An 11,385-nucleotide genomic window follows, 5' to 3' on the forward strand; every position below is an offset into this window, starting at 1 on the left:
AAAAACTATCCACCATGACCAAGTAGGTTTCATCCCAGGGATGCAAGGATGGTTCAACATACGAAAATCTGTCAATGTAATACACCATATAAACAAACTGAAAGAAAAAAAAACCACATGATCATCTCATTAGACACTGAAAAAGCCTTTGACAAAATCCAACATCCCTTCATGATAAAGGTCTTAGAGAGATCAGGAATACAAGGAACATGCTTAAACATAACAAAGGCAATTTACAGCAAGCCTAGAGCCACCATCAAATTCAACAGAGAGAAACTCAAAGCGATACCACTTAAATCAGGAACAAGACAAGGCTGTCCACTCTCCCCATATTTATTCAATATAGTACTTGAAGTTCTACCTAAAGCAATAAGACAACAAAAGGAGATCAAGGCGATACAAATTGGAAAGGAAGAAGTCAAACTTTCACTATTTGCAGATAATATGATAGTATACATAAGTGACCCCAAAAATTCTACCAGGGAACTCCTACAGCTGATAAACTCCTTCAGTAAAGTGGCAGGATACAAGATCAACTCAAAAAAAAAAAAAGTAGCCCTCCTATACACAAATGATGAAAGAGCTGAGAAAGAAGTCAGAGAAACATCACCCTTTACAATAGCCACAAATAATATAAAAAAAAAAAATTTGGGATAACACTAACTAAACAAGTGAAGGACCTGTTTGATAAGAACTTTAAATTTCTAAAGAAGAAAATGAAGAAGATGTCAGAAAATGGAAAGCTCTCCTATGCTCATGGATAGGTAGGATTAACATAGTAAAAATGGCAATTTTACCAAAAGCATTCTACAGATTCAATGCAATCCCCATCAAAATCCCAACACAATTCTTCACAGACTTGGAAAGAACAATACTCAACTTCATATGGAAAAACAAAAAACCCAGGATAGCTAAAAGAATCCTATACAATAAAGCAACTTCTGGAGGCATCACCATCCCTGACCTCAAGCTCTACTATAGAGCTATGGTAATAAAAACAGTCTGGTACTGGCATAAAAACCGACATACGGACCAATGGGATTGAATTGAAGACCCTGACATTAATCCACACACATATGAACACCTGATTTTTGACAAAGAAGCCAAAACTATACAATGGAAAAAGGAAAGTATCTTCAACAAATGGTGCTGGCATAACTGGATGTCAATATGTAAAAGATTACAAATAGATCCATATCTGTCACCATGCACAAAACTCAAGTCCAAGTGGATCAAAGACCTAAACATAAATCCTGTTACACTGAACTTGATAGAAGAGAAAATAGGAAGCACTCTTGAACGCATTGGCACCCGAGATCACTTCCTAAATGTAACACCAGTTGCACAGACACTGAGAGCAACAATTAATAAATGGGACCTCTTAAAACTAAGAAGCTTTTGTAGGGCAAAAGACACAGTCAAAAGACAAAAAGACAGCCTACAGAATGGGAAAAGACCTTCACCAACCCCACATCTGACAGAGGACTGAGCTCCAAAGTATATAAAGAACTCGAGAAACTAGACATCAAAATACTGAACAATCCAATTAAAAAATGGGCTAAAGAACTAAACAAAGAATTCTCAAAAGAAGAATCTCAAATGGCTGAAAGACATTTAAGGAAATGCTCAACATCCTTAGTCATCAGAGGAAGGCAAATCAAAACGATTCTGAGATACCACCTTATACCTGTCAGAATGGCCATGATCAAAAACACTAATGACAGTCTATGTTGGAGAGGATGCAGAGCAAAGGGAAACACTCCTCCACTGTTGGTGGGAGTGCAGACTTGTAAAACCACTGTGGAAATCAGTATGGCAGTTTCTTAGAAAATTGGGAATCATCTACCTCAAGACCCAGCCATACCACTCTTGGACATATATTCAAGGAATGCTCAATCATACCACAAAGAAACATGCTCAACTATGTTCATAGCAGCATTATTCATAATAGCCAGAACCTGGAAACAACCTAGATGCCCATCAACTGAAGAATGGATTAAGAAAATGTGGTACATATATACAATGGAGTACTACTTAGCAGAGAAAAACAATGACAGCATGAAATTTGCAGGCAAATGGATGGAACTAGAAAATATCATCCTGAGTGAGGTAACCCAAACCCAGAAGGACAAACATGGTATGTACTCACTCATAAGTGGATACTAGATATAAAGCAAAACAATCAGACTGCAACCCATAGAACCAGGGAGGCTACATACCAGGGGGGACCCTAGGATGACTGTGGCTTATAAGTTTTGGTTTTACTTAATCACTGGGCAAGCTTCAGTGAAACATTTCACTATTAGGATAAGAATTTGTACTGTATCAAGCTGATGATAGAAAAAATAAAATAAAATAAAATCTTAGCCGGGTGGTGGCGGCACACACCTTTAATCCCAGCACTTGGGAGGCAGAGGCAGGTGGATCTCAGTGAGTTCCAGGACAGCCTAAGCTGTTATACAGGATACCCTGTCTCAAATAAAACAAACAAGAGTGAACATCTCAAACCTAGCTTTGTATTCCACGTCTGTGGATTTGAATGCCACTGTCTGCCTGTCACTTGTCTTGCATGAACCTGGAGCACTCTGCCCTGTAAGTTTTGATCCCAGGCCTCAGCATACTTCTCTCTAGTTCTCATCTTGTATTAGCACTGTCAAATGTGACATTTGGGAGAAGCTTGTGGAATCTTTGGCCTGTAGTTCTGTTGCAGGCACCATGTTCCTGCTTCATAACTAAAACATTGTCCTTTTAAGATGATCTGTATTGGTCCTGGAGAGATGGCTCAGAGGTTAAGAGCACTGGCTGCTCTCCCAGAGGTCCTGAGTTCAATTCCCAGCAACCACATGGTGGCTCACAACCATCTGTAACGAGATCTGGTGCCCTCTTCTATTGTGCAGCATACATGCAGGCAGAACTCTGTGTACATAATAAAAATCAAATGAATCTAAAAAATTAAAAAAAAAAAGAAATGAAGCTGTACAATGAATTTGTTCTCCATCTGTTTCGATGTTTTTTTTTTTTTTGGGGGGGGGTTGGGAAATAGGTTTAGATACAGTCTCATGTAGTCAATAGCCTCAAAATCAGGATTTTACTGATCATCTTCTACTTCCCGAGTGCTGGGATTATAGGCACATGCCACCTACACCTGTCACTGTGTGTGTGTGTGTGTGTGTGTGTGAGTGTGTGTGCGCGCGTGCGCGCACACACACACTGCTGAGGGTTTAGGATCTTGAGCACTTGCTCTGGTTACCAGACTTGAGGTCACACCCTGTGTCCCAACAAAATTTGACCACTCATCCTTGATAAGCTAATTAAAATAGCTAAATTAATAGTAAAAAGCAGAAAAGGGATTTATTCAGTGTGGCCTCACTGGGAAATAGGACAAAGAGTCCTAATAACTTTTCAGGTCTACCTTCAGAGTTCTGAAGTTAGGTTGAGGTTTAAGTAGAAAGCCAAAGTTATATGCATATCTAAGCAGACCCTAGCCAAGGTGGTTCCATCACACACACACACACACACACACACACACACACACACACACACACACACACACACACACACACACCCCTCATGTATGCTCCCTGTGAATTAAGACAATAGTTGAGTTGGGACTGTAGTAACCTAGTGGAAGAACTCTTACCTAGAATATACAAGGTCTTGGGTTCGATTCCCAGCAACACCAAAAATGAACAAACAAACAGGATGTAAATCGGCCGGCAGAATGCTTGCCTAGCACCTATGAGGTCCTTGGTTTAGTACTCAGCACTGTATAAACCAACTATGGTGGTGCCTAGCACTCCAGAGGTAAAGTCAGGAGACTCAGTTCAAGGTCATCTTCAGTTAACAAACTCAAGGTCAAATTAAGATAGGAGACCCTAACTTAAAAACATTGTTGGGTGGGAGGGGGCTGGAGAGATGGCTCAGAGGTTAAGAGCACTCACTGGCTGCTCTTCCAGAGGTCCCGAGTTCAATTCCCAGCACCCACATGGTGGTGGTTCAAAACCATCTATAGTGGGATCTGGCGCCCTCTTCTGGAAATCAGGCAAACATGCAGGCAGAACACTGTATACATAATAAATAAATTAATCTTTGTCTAGAAAGCTGAGGCAGGAAGATTGTTAGAAATCAAAGAGTTCAAGACCAGCTCAAGGAAGATAGTGAGACCTTGTTTCAAAACTAAAACACAGCCGGGCGGTGGTGGTGCACGCCTTTAATCCCAGCACTCGGGAGGCAGAGCCAGGCGGATCTCTGTGAGTTCGAGGCCAGCCTGGACTACCAAGTGAGTTCGAGGAAAAGGCGCAAAGCTACACAGAGAAACCCTGTCTCGAAAAACAAAAACAAAACCAACCAAACAAACAAAAAAACCAAAAACAAAAAAAAAAACAAAACTAAAACACAATAAAGTGCTCATTTTGGCGTCTCGTCTCACTTACTAAAGCTGGAATGACAGAGATCAACAAGGCCTAGCTGCAGGGATGACTTGAAGATCTGTGAAGTGTTCCATACTTAACACCAAAACCAAACCAAGTAAGGTAGCAGGGATGCTGCCTGAGTGCTAGAGGTGCTTGCCTAGCAGTTAAGGCCTTGGGTGTGTGTGTGTGTGTGTGTGTGTGTGTGTGTGTGTGTGTGTGTGTGTGTGTGTTAGAGAGAGAGAGAGATACCTTAACTATTCAGTAAGAAGGTATACTCAAGAGTTCTTTTTTCTGAGACAGGGTCTTAACACTAGCTCAGGCTGTCCTGGAACTTACTGTACAGCCCAGGGCTAGACTCAACATTATGACAATCCTGCCTCAGCCTCCCAAGTGCTGGGCTTACAGGATGGGCCATGATGTCCATCTAGGACACTTCAAATTTTAAACATCTGTCTTCCACTAAAGTCAGACTTACATAGTAGCCACAGCTGTCATCATGCCTAAAAAACAGAAAAGTCTCAAGACTCCCCAGGAAAGTGGCCAGAGCGGGGCTGACGGACTCTGAACCTCATTTCTATGTCTACAGAGACCTGAGCTGCACACTCTTTTAAATACTAGCCAGCCATAGTCCCCTCCATCTTTTGCTCCAGGACAACAACTAAGAAACACTCCGGCGAGATTACTATTTTGGACTTCTTGTGCACTTGCAGGGTTGCCACAAGGCTTTCCAACGTTTTAAGAGCCATGCCCTGTCGTAGCTGCTGACTTCTTACCAGACAGCGTCTGCACATAATCCCACAGTGTGTCTTTACTTGTCCAAAAGTAGTCTCCATTGCCAATGGAGAGCGGGCAAGCCCGCTCCTCCAGCAGCTTCACCTTCCTTCTGCCCTGGCCTAAGGAACATGGCTGACGCAGGCGTACGGAGCTCTTGGATGCACACACCTTGACACTCTTCAAGCTGAAAGACTTCATTTCTAACCACACACACACACACCTTTAGGTCTCAATTACACAGAAAAGAAATGTAAGACCTCTTCCAAACTGAAAGTCAGTTAACTGAAAGCCCAGACATATTCCAACACAGAATGTTCACGGTTCAAAGCTGATTGGAGGCTGACTACAAACTGTGCTGTCCAAACACAGCCCCGGGGCGGTCAAGGAAAGACTAGAAACACAATGTTGAAGGGGAGACAGACAGTATGGTCACAAAATATTAGCAATTCCTTGGCAAAGCCAAGTTTTAAACTATGTCTTTCATTTCATTTTGTTTTGTTTTTGAGGCAGGCTCTCATGTAGTCCAGGCTAGCCTCAAACTCACTATGTAGCCAAGGAATCATCTGAAGGTCCTCTTTCCTCCACCTTCTGAGTGCTGAGATGACAGCCCTCACTGAAGTCATCAGAGGGCTGTTAGGACAGCTCAGATGTAGTTTCTACCACCCACAGGAAAAATGAATGCATTCAAACTCTCACATTAGCTTCAATATAATGCAAAGAAATTACATGGCCAAAGGAGTAAGGTGGGCTGAGGAGACGGCCCCGTGGGTAAGAGTGCTTGCTCTGCAAGCATGGCAATGTCAGTTTGGATCCCCAGTCCCCACACCGAGAGCTGGAAATAGCTGTACACCCTTCTGCACGAAGACAGAAGGATCCCAAGAGCTCAGTGGCCAGCTGCCAGCTTAGTCAAAACAGTTAGTTTCTGGTTCACTGAAGGACCCTGTCTCAAGAGCATGAGACAGTAGAAGACATGTGTCCTCTGGCCTCCACATGTTAGCTCACATACTCATGAGCATGTAACACACACACACACACACACACACACACACACACACACACACACACACCCCAGAAAAGCAGAGCTGGGAAAATTGGAGAACACCTGTCCAGAGACCAGAGCAAGGTACTTGTAGGCTGCAGTATTGTGGTTTCAAACATCCTGATCATGTCTGTTCTCAGGGTAGCTGAGTGCCGTGGTACAGGGAGACAGGGACATGGCAAGTTTAAGACCAGCTCTGAATACTAAGCAAACTGGAGGATGGCATACGTGACCTCCATCTGCTCTCTGCCTTCTTTGTGTTCTGTTAAGACAGGGTGCCAATCTGTAACCCAGAAAGACCTAGACTTTACTACATTCCCAGGCTGACCTCGGTCTTGTGGGCAATTCTGCCTCCAATCCCCAAGTGCTAGGATTACTGGCCTGTGTCACCACACCCGCCCTCACACAGCCACTCTGCCATTCACCTGCCAGTCACTGAACAACACAGCCACAGGGTCCTCACCAGAGGCTCAAACACTGCCATTTGACCTTGGACATTTAGCATCCAGCACTGAGGTAAACTGAGGACAATGACACACACCTGTAATCCCAGCACCTCAGGAGGCTGAGGCCAGCTTAGGATCTACAGGCTCATCAACTGTGGAGGAGCCATACAACCCAGACACAAACGAAAACTGTTCTTCCCTTTAAACGATCTTCAACCAAATGGAAAGAGAACGCAGGAGGAAACTACGCAAATCCTCCCTCCTTTCTCTCCAATGTGTTTCTTTCAAAAACTGCTTCCAGAGGCTGCTCACGAGTGAGGCTCCCTTAAAAACCTCCCACAAGGGCCTGGCAGCAGTGTGGCTCGCCTTTAATCTCAGCACTCAGGGGGCAGGTGGATCTCTGCAAGTTCAAGGTCAGTCTCATCTACAAAGTGAGTTAGTTCCAGGGCAACCAGAGCTACACAGAGCAATCCTGACTTGAACCTCCACCTCCAACACCCCCTCAAAAAAAAAAAAAAAAAACCATGGGAAGTGACTGCCATGGCTTCTCACAGCTCATGGTAGATCAAGAGCAGGGACAACCCAGAGCTGATGTCATTTAAGCCTTTTACTAGCTCTAGGAGAAAGACACTATCACCATTTTTACTGTACACATAGGAACACTGAGGCTTAAAAAGGCTTCTCAGGCCACCAAGACGGCTCAACAAGCCACGGAGCCTGATGACCCAAGTTCAATTCTTCAGAGGTGAAATCTGAGTCCCATATCTTGTCCTCTGATCTCCACATATGCATTGGGGCGTGAATTCTGATAGACACGCAGATAGATAGATGGATAGATGGATGGATGGATGGATGGATGGATGGACGGACAATAAAAAAACTAAAAAGCAACAGCTAAAGAAATGTTGAGAGTATTTACTGCTCCTGCAGAGAACCTGAGTTTGAAAGTCAACTGTGAAAAAGCTCACAAACCATATTAAAGAGTAAGTAAACAATGAGATAATCAGACAATTTATCGAGACGAAAACAGCGCATCCAGTGATTATTTTAGAAAAATAAAGAGCAGTGAGAGACTGGGGAGATGTTCTAATGGGTAAACACTTGGCACACAAGCCTCACAACCTGAATTTATATGCTCAGAACCCGCTTAAAGCCGGACAGGGTGGTGTGTGTCTGTAATACCAGCACTCCCACAGTGAGGTGGATGGTCAGTGAAGACAATGGAACCCCTGGAAACCTGGAGTATCCAGCACAGTGGCAAACAACCAGAGAACTCGTCCTCAGATAAGAGTGGGCATCTTGGAGAAGGCCCAGTGGTTAAGAGGAGCATATTGTTCTTCCTGAGTTTGGTTCCTGGTACCAGATCAGGAGGCTCACAATTGCCTATAACTCCAAGCAGGTCTAGGGGATCGACACCCTCTTCTGAATTCTGCAGACACTGCACTCACAGGCATATAACCATATACAAACACACAAATGTACATAATTCAAAATAAAAAAATCTTAAAAAATAAAAAAGTGGAAGATGAAGACACCCAAGGCTTTTTGTAACCTCCACACACATGCCATGGCACATGTGTACCCCTCACACAAAAACACATACGCATACATACCACATACACAAATTCACAAAATGAAAAATAAAACAGATCAATGAAGCAAACACACTGAATAGAAAGAGACTAACAATACTGTCTGGAGGCTAATGTGAATAGATACAATTTTAAAGAGTGTGCACTGTTCATCAGAAGACCAGAGTCCGAATGCCAACACCCACATGAGGTAGCTCACCATTGCATGTAACTCAAGCTCCAGGGGATCAAAACACCTCTGGCATCCTCCAATATCTCTCCACATATGCACATCTGCATATACCCACACAAAGACACGTACACATATATACAATTAAAAATAAGTCTTAACTTGGGCGGTGGTGGTGCATGCCTTTGATCCCAACACTCTGTGAGTTCGAGGACAGTCAGGGCTACATAGAGAAACCCTGTCTCAAAAAACCAAAAATAAAATAAAGTCTTTAAAAAAAAAAAAAAGACTAGTATGAACAAGAAAATATGGAGACCTGAAGGCCAGAACCATGCCACTTAAAACAGCAGAGATTCACAAGAACTTTGCCAAACTCATCTACTTCACACAAATTCAATATCTCAGAAGTGTCCTAGTCCAGGAACATCAAGGCTGCTCTGGATCTTTCTTCAATTAGACATGTTACATAGCTCTTACCAACTGGAGTGCAAGTCCTCAGGGGTAGGCTGTGTCTCTTCGACACCTGCAGCACTCCCTGCACAGAAGCTTGGGAATGAATGGATGAACCAGGGAAGCAATTCGATATGACTGAGACACTGGGTAGTCCTCTCTATCTAGTAAGATGGTTCCAGGGAAATGAAAGCAATGGCTTCAATAAGCAGGAATGTTAACTGGGGGCCCACAAACACTGTCCTAATTAACAAGACGATGTTGAGTCCTACACCATGCGGATCATTCCTTCACTTTATTCAGATCTCTGCTCAAATATTACCCCAGAAGGGGTTCGCTCCGCAGGTGGCTCAGAGGGTAAAGGTGCTTACAGCCTGATGATGCAAGCCTAATAATTTGAGTTCGATCCTTGGCAAAGCATTCATGTACACACATACATTCACACACGCTCACAAATAAAACATTTAAGAAAATTCACTTTGGGGCTCAGTGATTAACAGCACATCTGGCTCTTCAGAGAACCCGAGTTTGATTCCCAGCACCCACAACCACCTCAGCTCCAGCTTCAGGGGACCCAACTCCTCTGACAGCCTCTGCAGGCAGCGGCACTCAAGTGCACACACCCACAATTGAAAATTTAAAAACACCTCACTAGAGACGTTCCCTGACCAACCTACCTAAAATTCTATAGCAGCAGGCTTGGTGGTACACACCTTTAATCGAGCCCTCAGGAGACAGAGGCTGTAAGAACACCCTGGTCTACAAAGCAAGCTCCAGGCTGGCCAGGGGTATACATGTGACCCTGTCTCAATCACCAATCAATCAATCAATCAGTGCCATAGCAAACTCTATTAGCCCCATTCCCTAAATCTTTATTTTTTTCTTATGGGCCACTGAGAAGATTCTCCAACAGTCTTGTTATCTGTACCTGAACTGGGATAGGCTCACTTTATCTTAAAGGTCATTTGTCAGTTGTTGAGTTGAGGACCACCTAAAATCTATGCTGAGATTTTTTTCTTTCCTAACTAAAGTTCACTGGAAAAAGTGTGTTGACCACTTTAAGTTCTTGTCATTTAAGTTTCTTTCAATAAAACCTAAGTACCACAAAGAATATTACTTTCTTGAAAGAAACATAGCAGACCTTCCAGGTAATGGGCTAAAAACTCTTCCTATTCCCTAATGGAAAAAATTCTAGAGGGGCGCTACAGAAAAATCATAGAGATTCAGAGCCTAATCTTAGGGCTCAGAAGATGGCTTGCTGCTCTTGCAGAGGACTAACACTGGGTTCCCAGCAGCCACAAGAGACAGCTCACAACGGTCTGTTACTCCAGCTCCAGTAGCTCCAACGTCCTCTTCTGGCCTCTGCGGGCACCTGCACTCACACACATTAGTTAAGAATTTTTTTAAAAAAGAAGTTAATCTTGAGGAGCTAGAGAAAACCAAGTAGCCGCACAAGATAACTGAGAGCAGGCAGAAGACACACTGAAACTTCACGTCTATTTAAACAGTTTTCAGAAGGAGGATTCCACAGGACACGCTGACCAGAGGCAAACCTTCAGTGGCCGAGCCTGGGGACCTTCAGACAACTGTGTATGCTCGGGAAGACCTTCCCTTGAGGCGTCTGGAAAGCGGAGTGACATATTTGAGTTTCCTGGGCCACAATTATCTCGGAGAACAGGGCAAGGATGGTCTGCAGTGGATTCAAGAGGAGTCACAGCAGAAAAACAGCGGACGTGGGACCCGAGGGCTCACGGTACACAGCTGAGCAGAGTGAAGGGTGGAAGTACAGGAGCGACGTCAGGTGGCCCTCGAGTCCCCCACGCGGGCCCCGCCGTCCCCGCGCGCGGAGTGTCAGCCCCTGGGGCGCGGCGCGGGCGCCTCACCTGCGGGCTTGTCTGCAGCCATCTTCCCGCCTCGGCTCGAGTTCTTCCCTGCAGGTGGCGTGGCCCCGACTCCCGCCGCCGGGCTGGCCGCAGGTTCTGCAAGGCGGGGGGCAACTCTTAAGTCAACCCGGCTCCGGTCGCCTCTGGTTCGGGCCTGGGCGGACCACGGGCTGAGGAAGTGACGAAGCTACTGCTCGTCGTCTAGCAACAGCACCAACATATCCGCCTGTGCAGGGCTGTTTTCCCCGCCATCCACAGCTTCCGCCCTGTAGCAGCCAAGGAGCACACTACTTCCGGGGCGGGGCCATCTGCGCGGTCAGCTGGGCGTGGGAACAGGGGGTGGCCTCGGCCCCGGAAGCTCGTGCAAAGCCGGAAGTATGCTAGTGCAGGTCCTGAGTGAAACACGGAAAGGGTAAGGCTTTTTGTTCCGCGTTTCACCGAAATGACAAGCACCACACCTGACGTTCATGTGCCAAGCGTTGAGCCGCACATGGCCTGCACTGTCTCACTGGTTTCCCACAACAACCCTATGAGGGAGGCGTTGTTGCAGTCCCTCCCCAGAGAAAAGACATTTTTAAGTTTTACAGCCGATTTGTTATTCGTAGCCAAGTTGCAAAAAT

The 11,385-nt window shown here is 44.8% G+C and overlaps 1 protein-coding gene across 15 annotated transcripts in view; it reads right to left on the reverse strand.

Annotated features, from left to right (window-relative positions):
* The window catches only part of Cnot10 (CCR4-NOT transcription complex subunit 10), a 59,462-nt gene extending 48,379 nt beyond the window's left edge, over nt 1-11,083 (reverse strand). Inside the window, exon 1 of one of the 15 annotated variants that reach the window (XM_042281888.2) lies at nt 10,766-11,083. In XM_042281888.2, the coding sequence (XP_042137822.2) occupies nt 10,766-10,787 (22 nt within the window). In that variant the 5' untranslated portion in view covers nt 10,788-11,083. Of the gene's footprint in view, nt 1-5,185; nt 5,511-10,424 lie in introns of those variants that run through there. The other 14 variants (XM_042281889.2, XM_076577286.1, XM_042281891.2 and 11 more) reach the window with 14 other exon arrangements.
* Between the last annotated feature and the right edge of the window lie 302 nt (nt 11,084-11,385).

The sequence above is a fragment of the Peromyscus maniculatus genome, chromosome 7 (assembly GCF_049852395.1).
Source record: "Peromyscus maniculatus bairdii isolate BWxNUB_F1_BW_parent chromosome 7, HU_Pman_BW_mat_3.1, whole genome shotgun sequence".
In the NCBI taxonomy this organism is placed as follows: Eukaryota; Metazoa; Chordata; class Mammalia; order Rodentia; family Cricetidae; genus Peromyscus; species Peromyscus maniculatus.